This window comes from Crinia signifera, chromosome 3, assembly GCF_055691185.1.
Source record: "Crinia signifera chromosome 3, ASM5569118v1, whole genome shotgun sequence".
Taxonomy (NCBI): Eukaryota; Metazoa; Chordata; class Amphibia; order Anura; family Myobatrachidae; genus Crinia; species Crinia signifera.
Genome location: NC_139219.1, coordinates 269,016,171 through 269,038,355, shown reverse-complemented (window position 1 = coordinate 269,038,355; position 22,185 = coordinate 269,016,171). Strand labels below are relative to the sequence as shown.

The 22,185-nt window shown below is 43.1% G+C and overlaps 1 protein-coding gene across 2 annotated transcripts in view; it reads left to right on the top strand.

Annotated features, from left to right (window-relative positions):
• Positions 1-628: 628 nt before the first annotated feature.
• Positions 629-22,185, top strand: part of HLTF (helicase like transcription factor) — a 75,769-nt gene continuing 54,212 nt past the window's right edge. The window contains exons 1-6 of one of the 2 annotated variants that reach the window (XM_083178030.1): positions 629-794; positions 11,028-11,253; positions 15,577-15,743; positions 16,463-16,596; positions 19,273-19,361; positions 20,436-20,510. In XM_083178030.1, coding sequence (XP_083034156.1) covers positions 775-794; positions 11,028-11,253; positions 15,577-15,743; positions 16,463-16,596; positions 19,273-19,361; positions 20,436-20,510 — 711 coding nt within the window. In that variant the 5' untranslated portion in view covers positions 629-774. Of the gene's footprint in view, positions 795-11,027; positions 11,254-15,576; positions 15,744-16,462; positions 16,597-19,272; positions 19,362-20,435; positions 20,511-22,185 lie in introns of those variants that run through there. The other variant, XM_083178031.1, reaches the window with a different exon arrangement.

Genomic DNA, 22,185 nt, shown 5'->3' with positions numbered 1-22,185 from the left:
GAGGGAGAAAATGCTCTGTTCCTGGACTTCCCTGGTAATGTAGGATTGCCAGCACCTGTGGGGAGCTAGTTAATTTATAAGAAAGGTGTTTGACCACACGTGATAGCAATCATACATTACCAGGGAAGTCCAGGAATAGAGCATTTTCTCCCTGAATGAGAGGGTCAGGAAGGCTACCATGATATATAACACTATACTACATCTATACCAGGGCTGGGCAACACCAGCCCTCCAGATGTTTATGAACTACACATTCCAGCATGCCTTGCATCAGTTTCAGCATGGCCACATAGCAAAACTAATGCAAAGCATCCTGGGATGTTTAGTTCATTAACATGTGGAGGGTCCGGTGTTGCCCAGCCCTGATCTATACCATAGTCTGCCTACATATACATGTACGCTAGCTATGCCACACCTATACTACCTATAACTAAACTTCATTAGACAGTACGGCCGGCGCCATCATCATATCAATAACAACAGCTGCTGCACTACACGTGGCGGCAAAATCCGTACCCAGTGGGTAGGAGAAGAGAGCACCGCCCCCGGGCCTTTCCTATTGGTTACCCTGGTCCTGTACAAGTTCTAATTGGTGAGTGTGTAATACGCTCGGATGCTGTTTGGCCGAAAGGCGCGAACCCGGAAGAGGTTGTACAGGGACTGGGAGAGCGGGCGCAGTCAGTGTGGGCAGCGCTGACCGGGCAGGGATTGCTGAATGCCGGGCTCCGTATGACCTGCTAGTAATTCACCCCGCTGCGTCTCCTTCGTGACAACATGTCTCGGGGATTTACAAGGTAACAGTGCGTGCAGCAGACGCCGTTGCAGGAGAAGATGCTGTTGCCCCAGGCACAACGGCGCCTTCCTTTTCGGCGCTCAAATACTTTAACAAAATTGTACGGGGGCGTGGTCACGCATGTCGCGATTACGCCACGCCCCGAAAAAGTACTTGTTGTTCCCAACTTCCCACCTGAGCTCTCTGCGTCTCTCCCTGTGTGTGTGCTCTTTGGTTTGGAGGGAGGCAGCAGATGCTGCATGCTTATTTCTGTAATCACTAGTGACCGGTTGCCCTTTCTGTAGGGATGGACATCTTAAGCCGACCATCAAACGATGGCTGGGCACCCGCCATCGAATCTGTTAATGCAATGGTTACTAATCACAATGACATCAAAAGTATTTGATAGGGAAAAAAATAGTACTTGTGTATTATCACGGCGCCCATCGCATACCGTATTTAGCCCCTTCCTGACAGAGCCAGTTTTTGCGTTCCTGACAGAGCCCTTTTTTTCAAATCTGACATGTCTCACTTAAGTGGGGATAACTTTTTTTTGCTTTTACTTATCCCAGTGATTTTGAGATTGTTTTTTCGTGACACATTGTACTTCAAATTAGTGGTAAATTTGGGTCGATACAGTCTGTGTTTTTTTGTGAAAAATACCAAAATATCGTGAAAAAATGGAAAATTTAGCGATTTGCAAAATGTTAAATTTTCTGCTTGTGAGACAAATAATCTTACCACTCAAAATAGTGAATAACTAACATAGACCATATGTCTACTTTATGTTGACATCATTATTTCAACTTCCTTTTAATTTTTTGGGACACTAGGAGGCTTACAATATGAATAGCAAATTCTCAAATTTTCAAGAAAATTTCAAACACTGATTTTTTTAGGGACCAGTTCAGTTCTGATGTGACTTTGAGGGACTTGTATGTGAGACACCCCCATAAATGATGCCATTTCAAAAACTGCACCCCTCACAGTATTCAAAACAGCATTTTGGAAGTTTGTTAACCCTTTAGGTGTTTCACAGGAATTAAAACAAAGTGTAGGTGAAATTTCAAAATTTCTTTTTTTTTGCAGATTTGCAATTTTAATACATTTTTCTAAGGAACACAGTACATTTTACTAGAGAAATGTGACTGAAAATTGATTCCCCCAATTCTTTTGTTTTCATAAATATCCTATATGTGGCCCTAGTGTGCACGGTGACCAAACCACAGGCTTCATAATAGAAGGAGCACCTACTTGATTTTGGAGCCTCCTTTTTATGAGATTATTTTTTAGGCACCATGTAGGTTTCTAGGCACCATAAGATGCTAAAAGTTAGGAACCCCCCCACAAGTGACCCCATTTTGCAAACTACACCCCTCAGGGAATTCATCTAGGGGTATAGTGTACATTTCAAACCCCCAGGGGTTTCACCAATTGTGGTACAACTGGGCAGTGAAAATGAAAAATTATTTTTTTTACACAAAAATACAGTTCTGGCTCCAAATTTGTCATTTTCAGAAGGTATGAAGGAGACAAAGCACCCCAAAATCTGTGCCCCAATTTCTCCCGAGTACGGCAATGCCTCACATGTGACCAAAAAATACCAGTTGGGTGCATGGCAGGACTCAGAAGGGAAGGAGTGATTTTTGGATTTTGCAGCTCAGATTCTGGTGGAATTTTGGTGGGTGCTATGTCGCATTAGCAAGACCCCCAAAGCACCAATACAGTGGAACCCCCCCACAAGTCACCCCATTTTGAAAACTACACCCCTCAGGGAATTCATCTAGGGGTATAGTGTACATTTCAAACCCCCAGGGGTTTCACCAATTTTGATACAAGTGGGCAGTGAAAATGAAAAATTACATTTTTTTACACAAAAATGCAGTTCTGGCTCAAAATTTTTCATTTTCAGAAGGTATGAAGGAGAAAAAGCACCCCAAAATCTGTGCCCCAATTTCTCCCGAGTACGGCAATGCCTCACATGTGACCAAAAAATACCAGTTGGGTGCATGGCAGGACTCAGAAGGGAAGGAGTGATTTTTGGATTTTGCAGCACAGATTCTGGTGGAATGAATGGTGGGTGCTATGTTGCACCAATACAGTGGAACCCCCCCACAAGTCACCCCATTTTGCAAAGTACACCCCTCAGGGAATTCATCTAGGGGTATAGTGTACATTTCAAACCCCCAGGGGTTTCACCAATTTTGATACAAGTGGGCAGTGAAAATGAAAAATTACATTTTTTTACACAAAAATGCAGTTCTGGCTCAATTTTTCATTTTCAGAAGGTATGAAGGAGAAAAAGCACCCCAAAATATGTGCCCCAATTTCTCCCGAGTACGGAAATGCCTCACATGTGACCAAAAAATACCAGTTGGGTGCATGGCAGGACTCAGAACGGAAGGAGTGATTTTTGGATTTTGCGGCTCAGATTCTGGTGGAATTTTGGTGGGTGCTATGTCGCATTAGCAAGACCCCCCAAGCACCAATACAGTGGAACCCCCCCACAAGTCACCCCATTTTGAAAACTACACCCCTCAGGGAATTCATCTAGGGGTATAGTGTACATTTCAAACCCCCAGGGGTTTCACCAATTTTGATACAAGTGGGCAGTGAAAATGAAAAATTACATTTTTTACACAAAAATGCAGTTCTGGCTCGAAATTTTTCATTTTCAGAAGGTATGAAGGAGAAAAAGCACCCCAAAATCTGTGCCCCAATTTCTCCCGAGTACGGCAATGCCTCACATGTGACCAAAAAATACCAGTTGGGTGCATGGCAGGACTCAGAACGGAAGGAGTGATTTTTGGATTTTGCAGCTCAGATTCTGGTGGAATTTTGGTGGGTGCTATGTCGCATTAGCAAGACCCCCCAAGCACCAATACAGTGGAACCCCCCCACAAGTCACCCCATTTTGAAAACTACACCCCTCAGGGAATTCATCTAGGGGTATAGTGTACATTTCAAACCCCCAGGGGTTTCACCAATTTTGATACAAGTGGGCAGTGAAAATGAAAAATTACATTTTTTTACACAAAAATGCAGTTCTGGCTCAAAATTTTTCATTTTCAGAAGGTATGAAGGAGAAAAAGCACCCCAAAATCTGTGCCCCAATTTCTCCCGAGTACGGAAATGCCTCACATGTGACCAAAAAATACCAGTTGGGTGCATGGCAGGACTCAGAACGGAAGGAGTGATTTTTGGATTTTGCAGCACAGATTTTGGTGGAATGAATGGTGGGTGCTATGTTGCACCAATACAGTGGAACCCCCCCACAAGTCACCCCATTTTGCAAAGTACACCCCTCAGGGAATTCATCTAGGGGTATAGTGTACATTTCAAACCCCCAGGGGTTTCACCAATTTTGATACAAGTGGGCAGTGAAAATGAAAAATTACATTTTTTTACACAAAAATGCAGTTCTGGCTCAAAATTTTTCATTTTCAGAAGGTATGAAGGAGACAAAGCACCCCAAAATCTGTGCCCCAATTTCTCCCGAGTACGGCAATGCCTCACATGTGACCAAAAAATACCATTTGGGTGCATGGCAGGACTCAGAAGGGAAGGAGTGATTTTTGGATTTTGCAGCTCAGATTCTGGTGGAATTTTGGTGGGTGCTATGTCGCATTAGCAAGACCCCCCAAGCACCAATACAGTGGAACCCCCCCACAAGTGACCCCATTTTGCAAACTACACCCCTCAGGGAATTCATCTAGGGGTATAGTGTACATTTCAAACCCCCAGGGGTTTCACCAATTTTGATACAAGTGGGCAGTGAACATGAAAAATTACATTTTTTACACAAAAATGCAGTTCTGGCTCAAAATTTTTCATTTTCAGAAGGTATGAAGGAGAAAAAGCACCCCAAAATCTGTGCCCCAATTTCTCCCGAGTACGGCAATGCCTCACATGTGACCAAAAAATACCAGTTGGGTGCATGGCAGGACTCAAAAGGGAAGGAGTGATTTTTGGATTTTGCAGCTCAGATTCTGGTGGAATTTTGGTGGGTGCTATGTCGCATTAGCAAGACCCCCCAAGCACCAATACAGTGGAACCCCCCCACAAGTGACCCCATTTTGCAAACTACACCCCTCAGGGAATTCATCTAGGGGTATAGTGTACATTTAAAACCCCCAGGGGTTTCACCAATTTTGATACAAGTGGGCAGTGAAAATGAAAAATTACATTTTTTACACAAAAATGCAGTTCTGGCTCAAAATTTTTCATTTTCAGAAGGTATGAAGGAGAAAAAGCACCCCAAAATCTGTGCCCCAATTTCTCCCGAGTACGGAAATGCCTCACATGTGACCAAAAAATACCAGTTGGGTGCATGGCAGGACTCAGAAGGGAAGGAGTGATTTTTGGATTTTGCAGCACAGATTCTGGTGGAATGAATGGTGGGTGCTATGTTGCACCAATACAGTGGAACCCCCCCACAAGTCACCCCATTTTGCAAACTACACCCCTCAGGGAATTCATCTAGGGGTATAGTGTACATTTCAAACCCCCAGGGGTTTCACCAATTTTGATACAAGTGGGCAGTGAAAATGAAAAATTACATTTTTTACACAAAAATGCAGTTCTGGCTCAAAATTTTTCATTTTCAGAAGGAATGAAGGAGACAAAGCACCCCAAAATCTGTGCCCCAATTTCTCCCGAGTACGGCAATGCCTCATGTGTGACCAAAAAGTGGCAGGACTCAGAAGGGAAGGAGTGATATTTGGATTTTGCAGCACAAATTCTGGTGGAATGATGGTGGGTGCTATGTCGCATTAGCAAGACCCCCAAAGCACCAATACAGTGGAACCCCCCCACAAGTGACCCCATTTTGCAAACTACACCCCTCAGGGAATTCATCTAGGGGTATAGTGTACATTTCAAACCCCCAGGGGTTTCACCAATTTTGATAAAACTGGGCAGTGAACATGAAAAATTTACATTTTTTTACACAAAAATGCAGTTCTGGCTCAAAATTTTTCATTTTCACAAGGAATGAAGGAGACAAAGCACCCCAAAATCTGTGCCCCAATTTCTCCCGAGTACGGCAATGCCTCACATGTGACCAAAAAATACCAGTTGGGTGCATGGCAGGACTCAGAAGGGAAGGAGTGATTTTTGGATTTTGCGGCTCAGATTCTGGTGGAATGAATGGTGGGTGCTATGTGGCATTAGCAAGACCCCCGAAGCACGGTGAAATTATGAACCTAATATTCCATAGATGTGTGGTATATTTTAAAACACTCCTTTATACATAGGCCGGGTTTGTCGGGGCAAGTGTCACACTGGAAAATAGTTTGCTTTCTTATTCCCTTTTTATAGCAAACTTTGCACCTTTTTTGTGTCCTGCCCTTTTTTCCAGTGGAGGGGATTTCATCAGGAAAATGCTGCCCTGGTACAATACGGGGGCCAGTACTAGAAGTACTGGGGCCCTCTGCCTGCTGGTTCCCAAATATTAGGCCCTTTATGACTTCCTCTTGAAAGTGCATAAATGTCCCCCTCTGGCCGGTAGAACGGAATAGCACGTAAGCGTTATACAGTGCCATCTGGATGATATACACGGCCACCTTCTTGTACCAGATTTTTGTTTTCCGCAGGGCACTGTACGGCTTCAGTACCTGATCTGAAAGATCCACTCCGCCCATGTACCTATTGTAATCCAGGATACAATTAGGTTTTGAGGTGTGGGTACTGGTACCTCGTACAGGGACGGAGGTGGTACTGTCTCCGTGAATTGTTGTCAGTATAAGGACATCCCTCTTGTCCTTATATTTGACCAACAACATATTTTCGTTGCATATTCCCCTGCTTTCACCCCTTCTCATTACTTGGGCAATGTGCGTTTTTGGGAGGCCTCTTTGGTTCTTGCGCACAGTACCGCAAGCTGCTGTACCTCTTGAACCAAGGGCCTTAAACAGGGGGATGCTAGTGTAAAAGTTATCCACATAGAGGTGATAACCTTTATCCAGGAAGGGGTGCACTAAATCCCAGACAATTTTCCCACTAACACCTACGAGGGAGGGGGGGCATTCTGGCGGTTGAATTCTTGAATCCTTCCCTTCATAAACCCTAAACCTGTGGGTGTACCCTGAGGTGCTTTCACACAGTTTATACATTTTTATGCCATACCTTGCCCTCTTACTGGGAAGGTACTGGCGGAATTTAACCCTTCCTTTAAAATGTATAAGGGACTCGTCGATACAAATAAATTTTTCAGGGATGTACACCTCTTCAAATTTGGCACTGAAATGATCAATGACCGGCCTGACTTTGAATAGCCGGTCAAAGGTGGGATCATCTCTGGGTGGGCACTGTGCATTATCGGTGTAATGTATAAATTTAAGAATTGTCTCAAATCGAGTCCGGGGCATGGCCATACGGTAAAATGGAGTACTGTACAGAACATCTGTACTCCAATATTGCCTAATTTCTGGCTTTTTTACTATGCCCATATGAAACACCAGACCCCAAAACGTCATCATCTCTACTGCATCTACAGGGGTCCACCTAGCAAATGATGACGTGGGGTTTTGAGCAATAAACTGCTGGGCATATAAATTAGTTTGGTCCACCATTAAATTTATAAAATCATCAGAGAAAAATAATTTGAAAAAGTCAATTTCTCTGAGACCTGTGGAATCAAATTGGATTCCTGGCATGGCCAAAAACTCAGGAACCTGGGGCTCAAAATTGTCTGGTGGTGGGGTCCATACTAGATCAATTATTGGGGGGGGAATCTCAGCTGATCTACGGGGGCGTCTTTGGGGGGGTCCCTCATCACCAGAGGAGGAAGAGGAGCTTAAGACGAATCCTTCAAATTCCCCGCTTGCATCACTGCCTGTGTCAGAGTCAGAGGCAAGCATGGCATATGCCTCCTCCACTGAATACATTCTCCTGGATGACTGGGAGGACATTTGGGAGGACATTTGGGAGGACATTTGGGATGCCATTTTTATTTTTGTGTTACTGGTAGTGAAATGTTTCAACACGTGTATAGTGTAGGGGGGGGTACAAACTTTATTTCAATCCGGGGGGTATGTAGTGTGTAGTGTGTATGTGGTGCAGAAAAAAAAAAATACTTTATACCAATAAAAAAAAAAAAAATGAAGGGGTTAAAAATAAAAAATTGAAGGGGTTAAAAAAAAAAAAAAAAGGTCCTGCGCCAAAAATTGAGCACAGATGTTGGTCAGTAACGTCTGTCACTGAACAGCGCTCAAAGGCAACAGGAATCTGATCAAAAAAAAAAAAAAAAATTGATCAACCCTGTGCCGAAAAAGCTGATCAGTGATGTACGTCACTGATCGGCGCACAGTGGCCACAGGACACCCACAAAATCAGTGTGTGTAAAAAAAAAAATTAAAAAAAGACCCCACAGCACTCACAAAAAAAAAAAAAGGTGATCAGTGATGCGACACTGATTACCAGTGAGGGACAGCAGGTGCACAACCTTTGGTGCAACTGACAGTGCAACTGGCAGCAACTGACAGGTATATATATAAAAAAAAAACCTCTGCGCCCCCAAAAAGTTGCTGATCAGCACAGATATACTGATCAGCACAAAAGGGGGGGTAGCAGACACAAAATATACACTCTCTATCACTCTCTGTCACTATCTCTCTCTATCTCTCTATCTCTCACTATCTCTCACTATCTATCACTCTAGGACACTGCAGCAGCAGCACTGACAGTTATATGTATAAAAAAAAACTGCACCCCCAAAAAGGGGGGGTAGCAGACACAAAATATACACTCTCTATCACTCTCTGTCACTATCTCTCTCTATCTCTCTATCTCTCACTATCTATCACTATCTATCACTCTATGACACTGCAGCAGCAGCACTGACAGTTATATATATAAAATAAAACCCCTGCACCCCCAAAAAGGGGGGGTAGCAGACACAAATCTCTCTATCTCTCTACCTCTCACTATCTATCACTATCTATCACTATCTATCACTGTATGACACTGCAGCAGCAGCACTGACAGTTATTTATATATAGAAAACCCCTGCACCCCCAAAAAGGGGGGGTAGCAGACACAAAATATAGCTCTCTCTGTCACTATCTCTCTATCTCTCTCTATCTCTCTCTATCTCTCTCTCTATCTCTCTATCACACTGCAGCAGCAGCAGGAAGTCTCAGGAAGTCAGATCCAGGAAGCGTCCAGCACGCTACAAGCAGTGATAAGGTGATCAGGTAAGGTATTTGCAAGGATCAGGTAAGTATTAGCAAGGATCAGGTCGGTATTCACGGCAGGCAGGCACGGTGACCGTTCTGCACGCTATTCCAGACCGGAATGGCGTCTGCAGCGCAGTCACCGTCAGTTTAAATGTCGCGCCTTGGCTGTGATTGGTCCGTGGGTCCCACGGACCAATCACAGCCTTGGGGGCAGGTGGGGTGAGGGTGGGGTGAGGTGTCATCGTCACCGATGACCCCCTCATGCCCCCTGACGCCCGGCGGTGATTGACACCTGTGTTACCGAGCGTCTGATTCGCTGGTAACACAGGAAAACGCTGTGAATGGCTGTTCACACTGAACAGCCAATCACAGCGATCGCCGACGGGGGGGCGGCATCGCAGCCCCCCCTGGGCATGCAGGGACATGTCTGCTGTCAGGGACAGCAGACATCGTCCCTCTGTCACTGCGTCTCGAGACGCAGTGACAGTTTAAACTCATGACGTACATTTATGCCATGTGTCGGGAAGTACCTCCCGGCCATGACGTAAATGTACGTCAAATGTCGGGAAGGGGTTAGTGGTATGCGTTGCAATATTTGCGTTAAATGGCCCGTAATGTACAATTAAATATCGCATGCCATGCGATTTTTAATTGTACAAGCACCCTGATGGGTGCTTACAATGTTAAATGCACCCCCATTGTTAACGCGACCCCCCACTATCAACGCCATCCTAGGGATGGCCATCGTTGCCTTTGCCATCGATGGCAAAAGTGCAACTGCCCATCGATAGTCTTTAACCATTCTATGGATGACCATCGATGTTTTTGCATATCGATGGTCATCCATTTTCTCTGATTGAGTGGCCTGTGGGCCAATCAAAATGTGGGGGCGGGGCTTCGCAGGTGTCGGGGGCGGAGCTATACTCCGTTTCCCGACAGTACTGTAGGGAAAAAGCAAAAACGAAACTATTCGTTTATGCTTTACATCGATGGTGGGAAACCATCTGGTTCTCCCCCAATGATGCCAAAACTATTCGACATCGGCCATAAACCATAGATGATTTCTAATCATCGATGGTCGATGGCCATCCCTACGCCAACCCGAAGCGTGGCGAGTGGCGGCGGTTTGCGTCCTCCGACCTTTTCATACCCCCACTATCCACGTCGGCGTGGAGTTTATTTTAGATAATGTGGCAGGCACAGCGAGCCCGAAGCGTGATGCGCGGACGCGGAATACATGTCAAGTAATCCACGTCCCCTCGCTGCGCTCGCCACGCTTTGGGCACTATCTAGAGTGAACTCCATGCCGACGTGGATAGTGCGGGTATGAAAAGGTCGGAGGACGCGTACCACCGCCGCTCGCCACGCTTCGGGTTGGCGTTGATAGTGGGGGTGCATTTAACATTGTAAGCACCCATCAGGGTGCTTGTACAAATAAAAATCGCATGCCGCTATATTGCATGCGATGAGATGCACTTTGATCAAAATCGTAGGCGCCGTGATAATACACAAGTACCAAAAAAATTAATGTGATTGGTGCTTGCTCAAAAAAATATCTTAGTTGTGCATGCGCAAACATTGTCAGCCTTGTCATACATGCGCAGAAGCATTGCAATATAGGTTGCAATGCTTAGGTCTAAATTGTAGTGGGGTAAAGGACCTCCTGACATCACAGGGGAGGAGAGGTGGTGGAGAGAGGAGAAGCAAGGTCGGAAGAAGGGTCCCAACTGGACCCTCAAGGGCTTGCTTCGGGCGCGGTGGCTCGCTTCGCTCGTCACCAGGTTACTAAAGGCAACCAGTGGATAGTGAAGGAGTAAGCCCTCCAACCTTGCTCCTCCCCCTGGGTGTGAAAGGTCCTTTAGCCCGCTACAATTTAGCATTTACCATTGCAACATGGCAGGCTGGTGGGCGCGACCATCGGAACACCATTGAATGTTTATAATTGGATGGCGGCATACATCAAATGGTAAAACCACTACCATCGGGGGAAAAAATGGTAACATCGCGATTACTTTTCTGTAATGTATGATGAGCTGTGCATTAGCCTAACTACCACCTTTGTTTTGTAATATCACCAGAAGCTCAGATTGGAGATTCCTGCAGTACGGACAGAATGGAAGCCATAGGAACCCCACAGTACACTTCTCTCCAAAGAACCTGCCTCCAAACCTGTTTTTTGATGCAGGACAGGATAACACATCATCAGCGGATGATTCCATGTCTGCCGAGGATGATTTGGATTCTCAAGTTTTATTTGGCTCGTTAAGAGGGAATGTAGTTGGTCTGCGTTACTATACAGGGGTGGTAAGTGTCATAGATGGGAAAGCCGTGTAAGTGAACTGACACCTGTTTGCTGGGCAGATATCGGAGCGATATCCTTTGCTGTTCCTTGCTTTTTGATTGCAGAAACGGCCCTAGGTTCCAAGGGGGACTGCGTCAATACCTTGTTTACCAAGATTAGCTGAAAATCACATTTTAGAATTTTTTAATACTCCATTAGAAATGAGAGCAAGCTGTTATTATACTTAATAGATTATTAATAAAACTTCAGGAAAACATCCAGATCCCACAAGATTTATTGCTCCACAATGTTGCAAGCAGTGTTATGCTATCGGTTTCTTTTTTTGTCAGTATTAAGCTTAGAAAAAATGGTTTAATTATTACCATTAAAGTCCCAGAATAGCTTGAACACTAAAGGTGGGTACACATTAGACAGCTTGCGTAGTCTACTAAGCTATGTTAAGGCCCATACACACTGGGCGACTTTGAGCTGAAAGTCGCTCTAAACAACAGGTTTAAGTGGCTTTCCGCTAAAAGCTGCCCAGTGTGTATGCCCTGGTGGTGAGAGCTGCTGCGCGCTCCCGCATCATCGCTGGGAAAGCCGTTCATCTGCTGGTATTACCAGCGGATGAGTGGCTTTGCATAGCTCTGCGCTATGCAAAGCCATCCTCCCCCCCCAACATTGGCGCAGGGCAGGGGGAAAGTATACACACTGAGCGGCTTTCCCCCCCAGCGATGAACGCGATCATTGCTGTCCATACACACTGGGCATAGTTGCCCAGTGTGTATGGACCTTTAGTCTGGGGAATAGGTTCTATGATGTCATGCCTTTTTAAAGTTTCCAAAAATATACAAATCTGCTGACCTTTGTTATATAAACCTCCAATGCTGTGTTTATAAACAGATCTATCCAGGACAAAAAGAAAAGGGTGTTAGATCTAGATGATTGCTGCTTCCAGGTGGATGGATTTCCGCAACTCTCACATAATTTTTTTTCTATTATTTGAAGTTTGAATGTCATGGGACTGATAAAATAGACACTGCCCCTGGGTGTGGCGCTACAGTGGGGGTGAGCAGTCAACTGGTGCGCAATGCACCATTTGGGTACTGCCACCTCCGTATGATCCATAAATATCATCATGGCAGCTCCAACACACACACACACCCACTCCCTTTCACACACCTTCTTGTGTACATGTGCACATATCATTTCCATTTAATAAAACTCTTAGAACTTTAGTAGAGAAATATGGAAGACATTTTTTTGATCAACGAAGTTCCCCCCCCCCCGCCCATATGACCCAAAATGTGTATAACCGTGGTTCCCAAACTGTGTGCTGTGGCTCCCTGGGCTGTCTCAGGACCAATGTCCCCTCTAATTTTACGAAGGCTGTGTGCAGCAAAAGATTTTGGCTGTGCAACTTTGGAAGGAAATAAAAAAAATTGTGCGTCACTTAAACATAACTGGAAAATGACGTTCAACATTTGTTTTAACTTTACTTCAAAATGATATTAAACATTTAAACATTCAAAACACTGCACACAATGTAGTTAATGAGTGAAACACACATTAATTGAGTCTACAACTGCAAAAAGGGACCACTGCTGCTTTGTGCGCTCTGTTGTAATGTCTGTGCGCACACTCGTCGAGTTGTGTGCGTGCGCACAGCTTAGAGGGAACACTGCTCTGGACACTTGTTTACTTATGTTTACCACATAACTGACACTAGGAATTGTATATAAACCCAATCTAATTATTTTATTTGTGCCTAGGGGTGCTGTGAAAAAAATGTGATACTCTAGGGTGCCGTGATTCAAAATAAGATTGGGAACCACTGGCTTATCCCCCACCCCCTTTTTTTTTTTTTTTTTTTTTTTTTTTTTTATGGAACACCTGTTGCATATTTTGTATGCAGCAAAAAAAAAAAAAAAAAAAAAAAAACATTCCAAATTGTACCAACCAACAGCTTTATCAGCATTCTTTTCATTTGACGTTCTAATGGCCAAGTTCCCATAATATTTAATAACTGATAAATGCTCAGGGACAGAAGATTAAACCTGGGTGTAATTGTCAGTTCTGCTTGATTATCTGTAGCAGTAATACACACCTTTCTGAATTATGTACACTTAGCAACAGTATGTATGCCATGTTGTAACTGGAACCTTACAGCATGTACTTGGTATTAGGCCATCTGCATTAATGTTTGTATACCACTACTATCACAGAGGTGGGAATAAAGATCTTGCATGCATGCACAGCCACAAGGCAGCCTAACCCTGCTGTGTGAGAAGTCCTAATACCTGTAAGTGGCCACAGAGTTCTGTTGGACTTATCAATCTCACCCAAGATTCCCTTCTCTCTCACATTCACCCCCCTCACAGGGCTACATTTACTAAAGCTTCTAAACATGAAAAAAGTGTTGTTGCATAAAGCAACCAATCTGATTCTGTCTGTTTTCTATTGCATCCTAGAAAATGATAAACGGAAGCTGATTGGTTGCTATGGGCAACACCACCTCTTTATTTTTTAAAAGCTTTAGTATGTAAATGTGACTGCTCACCTTACTGAGGTCACTGCGCCCCTAGTTCCCCTGCAGGTCAGTGTGTAGCAGTGGCTACTTGCTCTGCCATGATACCGCAAGAATAATGTTGCCTTCTGTTTAACTATAGTTAAAGGTGACGCTGCCTTTTGTTCATGTAGTGTTCATTCTAGCACCCGCTAACTTTGAAAACCCATGCAGTTTCTCTGTGTCGCTGCCTGCTGTAGTGCGTCTAGCACAGTGTGGTCTGTATATCAGCACTGATATGCAAACCAGACCTGTGCTAAAAACACCACAGCAGACAGTGACACCACAGGCGGGGAACAGGAACTGCATGGCTTTTTAAAGATGATGGATGCTAGGATGAACACAAATATGGGTACTTGTGAGTTATCTGGACGCCCGATTTTTTGATTGTATGCCTTAAGTTAAGGCATACAATCAGATGCGATGCGATGCGATATCGCATCGCATCGCATCGCATGCGACCATCGGATGCGATGACCCGATTTTTCCATAGGAATCAATGTTAAAATGATTCCTATGGAAAAAGGGGTCCTTTTCATACCCCTACTATCCAAGTGGGCATGGAGTTGGATATAAACCTGTGGCGAGCGTAGCGAGCCACCGAGCCCGAAGCGTGGCGAGCGAAGCGAGCCCCGCGAGGGGACGGTATTCCGTGTCCCCTCGCGGGGCTCGCTACGCTCGCCACGCTTCGGGCTCGGTGGCTCGCTACGCTCGCCACAGGTTTATATCCAACTCCATGCCCACTTGGATAGTAGGGGTATGAAAAGGACCCCTTTTTCCCATTGAATTCCATGTTAAAATGGACTCAGTCCATTTTAACATTGATTCCTATGGAAAAATCGGGGCATCGCATCGCATCCGATGGTCGCATGCGATGCGATGCGATGTGCCCGATCCGACCCGATTTTGAAATCGGGCGTCCGGATAACTCACAAGTACCCAAATATGTATTTGTATTTTTGTCTCCTCCTGGGTATCTGTCAGACATTTAAGATTTGTATCCATATTGACAAAAAAAATAATTATATTAACATTTAAAATATACATCAAATGGCCGGTGAACAATTATATCTAAAATATTAACAGTACTAATTCGGTATAGGTCACGTATCACTGCTATTAGCTTAAATCGATATAATCAGTCCAGCTAATTACTATATTTAGTACACCTGTTAATCTTATCTATCAACATTATATTGCATGTCAAAGAATCAGAACATGCTTACAACGGAACCCATATAAAATTCCAAAAAATACATTGTAAAATAAAATTTCATAGTTTATGTGGATCTCATGTTTGTTCCTCAGCAATTTTGTGTGTTTCCAGAATCAATATATTCTTCTTAGTGCATCTTTGATAAACACATAAAGGGGGGTATTCAATGTCAGGGGAACGGCTGTCGAGCAAGCTCGACAGCCGTTCCCCTGTCCCGTTCTCGCTTTGCTCGACTGGAGCTCGGCGGTCGGGATTCAATGTCCCGGCCGCCGAGCGGCAAGAAAGGGGCGTGGCCGCGAGTTGAGGGCGGAAATAGACGAGCTCGGGCCGGGAGCTTGCCTATTTCCGGCTTTTCTCGGCAGAACGAGCCCGACAGCTTGTGATATCGGGCTCGTTCTGCGGAGAACCCCTGTTCAAGACAGCATTGAATAGGGCCCCGCAGCCATCTCCCCTGTTGGGAGATGGCTGCGGCAGGACGACAAGGATTGAATACCCCCCGAAGACTTGTCCTTTCACCTCTTACAGTTATACCATACACTGACTAAATTACTGTATCTGTTACAGGTGAACAATAATGAGATGGTTGCTCTTCAGCGAGAGCCTCAAAACCAATACGACAGGAATGCAGTGAAGGTGAACAATGTAAATGGGGAACAGGTTGGTCACATCAAGAAAGAATTAGCTGCAGCCTTGGCCCAGATCATGGATACAAAGTTAGCAAAGGTTGAAGGGTGAGTGTAAAGTGTAATGTAATCCCAGAGGCCAGACTAGCAATAGGGGTTTCTCTTTTAAGTCCAGGGCACACAGCGGGACAGAATGGCTGCATAGTATACGACCATGAGCTCATTCTCTGCATCCCGTTACATTTGGGAACTATTAAAACAAGACTGTTATTAACAAAAAGAGATATTAAGGTCCTGCTTCCAGTCAATATAGTTCAATATATGAGGTGTAGAGGACTGGTATTCAGCTGGTATAGTTTAAGGAATATTGGTAGGTTAATTGGTTTATTACAAAAAAAAGTGTGTCCATGTGGCAAGGAATATACTGTAGATTGGCGCAAGGGCTGATGTTAATGACTAAAAACATTCTCTGTAAAGTTCTATGTAATATGTAGTAGTATGTAGGAGGAATAAAGCAGCCGGTACGCAAGGTTCTAGAACCCAAGAAATGACAAGATTGTAAAAGAACAGTAAATCAAGGTGGTTACAAAGAATAAAAATACAAAATACGTCCCTAAAAAAAAGTCTGGGTGGAGCAGGTGAGTACTGTAGGTTTTCACTGTTACGGTTTAGGCAATACAGGAAATATTGCTGTACCAAAGGCATTGTAATTCCCTGGCGGTAGTGTACGGCATATATTGGTTAAAAGTTTAGAAGAAGTTAATTGACATTGCATTGCTTTAGTCTTGCTGTAATGCAATATATATATATTTTTTTTATTTTGTTAGGGTTGTGCCTTATGGTGCTCACAATGCTTTTACTATGCCTGTTAACCTGAGTTTTTGGGGAAGAGAGGAAAACAAACAGTCTGTACTAGACAACATGCAGAGATATGGTTTTAAGCTTGGACCCCTTCCAAAAAGTGAGTAATGACATTTTATTTATTTCTGAAGGTTTTTTTTTTTTTTTTTTATAGTGCAACACGTTTCCAATTTTAAAAAATTGAATAACAGTGATTAAAAAAACAAAAACCCTGGGATAAATAACAGACAGATATAGAGGCAGGAAGGCCATACTCGCAACCTCACAATCTATAGGGAAATGGGTATAGGTGCTACCTATTGAGTGGTGGTCCAGCCAGACTGCAAATTTTCATGGTGGGCATATGATGTAGTCACACAGCAGTGAAAAATCGAAACAGTTGGGAGGTATGTAGTTTATGATGGTCATGTGGGTGGTTCTTGTATATGATAAGCTTGCCTGAAGAAGTGAGTTTTTAGGTAATGTTTGGAGACTGAAGGAGAGAGATATTGTGTGTGGGTGGGGCAGATGTAACATGTGTAGAGTTAGATTTGTTTTATTTTGTTTCTTTGCAGGGTAAATACTGGCTGCATTATTTTTACACTGCATTACATCTACACTTTAGACTTCAGTTTCAACACACCCCACCCAAATGTAACTCTCTCTGCACAGCACATGTTACATCTGCCCCACCTGCAGTGCACATGCTTTTGCCCATTTTGAGAACAAATATGTTCTGCGATCAGATCTGAATAAGGGCCCTTGAGCAGAGAGGTTGAGTTGGAAGATCAGTATTTTGACATAAGGGAAGAGATGTATGATGGTGTAGTTTAGTTAAAAGCCGTATATGTAAGTAAAAGTATTTTAGTTTTAAAATGGTAGACTACAGGTAACTAACAAAGGGGATCAGCAGATGGTGAATGTTTAGCGAGGGAGATCAGCCTCACAGCTGCATTCAGAATGAGTTGTAGTAGTGAGAGCCTCTTTTTGGTAAGACCATTAAGTGGACAATTGCAAAAATCATTGTGGGAGATAATTAAACAATGAATTAGAGTTTTTGCAGTGTATTGTGTAAGATATGGTCGTAGCTTCGATCTGTTTCTTTTAGATACATGGTAGTATGAAATTTGCGACCAATTGAATGTGGACCGCAGAGGTGAGGATGACACCTAGGCCGTTAGCTTGTGGGGTAGGACTGACTGAGCTTTCAACAGTGATCAAGATATTTGGTTGGTTACTACTATTGGCGGGTGGAAATATAATTAACTTTGGAAATAGTAACTTTAGAGGTGATGAGTTGGCATTCAAGGTGAAATGCCTCTTTGCTATTTCACCTTGAATGCCAACTCATGAAGCAGACCAATACAGATGGTGACTTGCTGTATCTGTAGAGTGTATAGGTATATACTCTTATCCACTGTTGTCCGGAACTCCTACTCCTGCAATAGTCCCCTTGCCTGGTGCCCTGAATGTAGTAAGGATAATAGTAGTGTGGGGTCTGGAACTCTGGGACTTGGCATACTGTAGGAAAAACATCACAATGACTCAGTAAAATATGTCAGTGTCTTAATGTATGAACCCCTTTGCCAGGGCACCCAGCACAGGTCTGGCGCACAGGAGATTCCAGGGACATGTCCAACACCCGCTGTGAAATAATACACATAATAGCAAGCTGAATCATAGATAGAACACCTTTACACATTAATTCCATGTTCAGTACTTATATCAGGGCACTTACAAAGTAATATATGATATAAGTACTTGTATAAAGCAGAAAACCATCTAGCACCAATAAACATAGGGGGTCTACTATACTGAGGCATACCTATGTATGTAATTAATCTAATGTCCCTATGTTAGGATACTATGGCCCTTATTCAGATCTGATTGCAGTACAAATTTGTTTGGAAAAGCGGCAAAACTATGTGCACTGCAGGTGGGGCAAATGCAACATGTTAGAGAGAGTTTGATTTGTGTGAGTTATTTTGTTTCTTTGCAGGGTAAATACTGGCTGCATTTTTACATTGCAATTTAGTTTCAACACACCCCACCCAAATCTAACTCTCTCTAACATGTTGCATTTGCCCCACCTGCAGTGCACATGGTTTTGCCGATTTTCCAAACAAATTTGTACTGCAATCAGATCTGAATAAGGGCCATAGTATCCTAACATAGAGGGAGTTAGATTTAGGTGGGGTGTGTTGAAACTAAATTGCAATGTAAAAATGCAGCCAGTATTTACCCTGCAAAGAAACAAAATAACTCACACAAATCAAACCATCTCTGCACATGTTACATCTGCCCCACCTGCAGTGCACATGGTTTTGCCCATTTTTCAAACACATTTGTACTGCGATCAGTTCTGAATAAAGGCCTCTGTGTGACCACTGTTGATTCGAGCTTTGCTATGATCTGAGCCTGCACCAGCTTCTCCTCTGAATACGCCTCCAGCTTCTTTCTTTTGTCTTTATTGATTTGACCCACATTCTTTCTCAATTCTTGGCCACGATTACTTTATTACCTTAATTACAGACAAGCCCAGGTCAAATTTTCCTTTGGAACCTTGGACTTCTGTGACCAATATTTCCAAACTTGTAGCTTCCCAGCAGCAAGTTCTCTTATGTTCAGTTACTTAGGACTGGTTTATGTTAGGAGTTACATCTTCCTAAAATATGTAGAATAATGCAGGCCATCTACTTGGGCCTATTATAATTGTGCCATGTTATTACTGTTTTATTGTTTTACAAAGCTTGTTTTAACATATATATATTTTTTTTAAATATGTTTTTGAAAATAGGCTCCCCTGGCTTTTCTTCAAAATCGCAGCCAGCTGGCCCCAGTAACAGGGCCCCAGGTCTTCCAGCTGTGCAAATGACTACTGAGCAGGTTAGTATTTTAAAACTAAAACAAATGACTTTTCAATAGGTCTTGTTGCCCATTAAAGCTATTAAGTAAAGCATTATCCCAAACAAACTGGTTTATTTGACTTTTTCAGTGAAACCAGAAACCCAAGTAACTCTGTTTCTGGAACAAACTGCTATTGGGGGCAAATATATTTATATTGTTTCTCTGAAGGGTAAATTCTGGCTGCTTTTGCATGTAGCCCACGGAAGTAAAGCAGCTTTATTTTTACACTGCAATTTTAATCTCAGTTTGAACCTATCCCGCCCAAATCTTAATCTGTCATATTACATCTATTTTATTTGTGCAAAAATCAAGGTTTCAAAACTTGAAACCAAGTTTGTGTACTATCTCAGACACTGAATTTCAATAGCAAACAATCATTGTCTTGCAGATATTTAGTGCCAGTTACGCTGTTATAGATGTCCTCAGTAGTGCCAGTTACGCTGTTATAGATGTCCTCAGTAGTGCCAGTTACGCTGTTATAGATGTCCTCAGTAGTGCCAGTTACAGATACTGTTTAAGTAGTGTTCATTCTAGCACCCGCTATCTTTGAAAACCCGTGCAGTTCCTCTTCCCCGCCTGGGGTGTCGCTGTCTGCTGTGGTGTTTCTAGCACCGGTCTGGTTTGCATATCAGTGCTGATATACAGACCACACTGTGCTGGAAGCACAACAGCAGACAGCGACACACCAGGCAGGGAAGAGGAACTACGTGGGTTTTCAAAGATAGCGGGTGCTAGAATCAACACTAGTTTAAGTACCCAGTAGTACTTTTTAGCTAGAAATATAACATCAGATATTCAGCCAGAAAATGTATTCTTATCTCAAAATGGAGTTTCCTTTATCATTAGAGTACTCTTATGCAGCCTTGGGTTACCAGGTGATGCACAATATGTACCAGCAGAACCTGATGGATCAGATGAAGCCTGGTCTAATTTTTACAATATTTAAGTTATTTTTTACTATCATTAAAACGGCATATGACATTGTGGCTTTACTAATGTGTACTGTTTATAATCTAAAATATAGATTTATTGTCTTATGTCCTGATTTATTAGTTGAAGACTGAATTTGATAAATTATTTGAAGATCTTAAAGAAGACGACAAAACACAAGAGTTAGAACCTGCACAGGTAAGATTTGCTTGGCTTCATGTTTATATTGCCCACGTATTTGTTACTTTATCAGTGCTGTAAGCACTTTAAAGTCGCTTTCTCTCTAGGGCCAGATGTATCGAGCTTCGAGAGTGATAAACAACCAGCCAATCAGCTCCTACCTGTCATTTTTCAAACCCAGCCTGTAACATGGCATTTAGGAGCTGGTTGTTTCTCACTCTCCATTTTATCACTTTTTTGAAGCTTGATACATTTGGCCCTAGATCAGTTTTGTTTCTATGTGCGAGAATATTTTCTGCAGAATGCTATGCTCTCTCCTCCTCCTCCTGCCTGTACTGCAGATAAATAAGATTTTTGGATCCCTGAATCCATCTCCGGGACATTGCTACCTTTGGGTGTAGTGTATGCCATTTTAGAAGTGGACACTTTTTCAGACACTGTAACTCTTCAGTTTACTAACAATGGGCCAGATGCACTAAGCTTCAAAAGTGATAAAATGGAGAGTGATACACAGCCAGCCAATCAGCTCCTACCTGCCATGTCACACACGGTTTGAAAAATGTCAGACAGGAGCTGATTGGTTTTTTATCACTCTCCAGTTTATCACTTTTGAAGCTTAGTGCATCTGGCCCAATGTCTGCTACAGAGAATAAAATCTAATCACATAAGAAATGGCAAATAATAATACCTTAAGTTTAGATTTCATGGAGGGACTGGTAGAATGGGATGTAGCCAAAAGGTTGACATCTACAATGTTGACATGCACCATGTAGATGTGTGACATGATAAAGTTAAGCAGCAAGAGTTGGTTAGGGTTACATTGCAGCAGAAGGAAGTTTAGGGGAAAAAATGCACAAAAGATAAGAGGTCTGTCCTGGAAGTAACACAGGACCTGGTATGGTATCAGGCTCCAACACTTGGGATTCTGACTGTCGCTTCTCCGACATCGGAATACCAACTGTCAGGAGCCTGACCAGTAGACAAGCGCATTCAAGCCCCTTGCTGGCTCGCTACACTCTCCTGTTCTGTTCTCCCTCTATGGGGATCGTGGTCCCTCGTAAGGGAAAATAGGTCCTGTAAGTCGTGATCCCGCTGGTAACAGTTGGGATTCCGATGTTGGACAAACCAGCGTTGGAATCTCGACTGTCGAGGAGACATCCGGCACCCCTGGAGGACACCAGTACCACAGTTGAGAGCTGGTATGTCACTGCTGAGCCACATCACTGGCTACATGAGTGTTGCCATAGTAAATTTCAACATAACGAATATGTCAACATTCTCATACCTTCAGTTTGACTATATCATACCATACCCAATGGAATAGTAGTTGAATTTGTTATATTGTAATTGAATACACCCTGAAGAAAAGTCTGCAGTTCTGGAATAGCAGCTAACTTTCTCAGGGAACCGAATCCCAAGATCTAATTAATCCAATCCATATAAAAAGGAGAGTAATTTAAGCAAACTAAATCTACCAGCATGAACGCCTTTAATACAAAGAAATGTAATATTTTTCAAACTAGAATTTATAGAAGACATAGGCTTTATTTTCTAATTGTTTTGTTTGACCTCTTTAGAACATCCTTTTGGACCTGAGAATCATGGCCTCAAAACCCAGGCCCTTAAATGCAGGGGCTTTTGGATCCATAGTTCTGGCTTCATAAATTATTAGATCTGTTTTTTGTTGACCCTA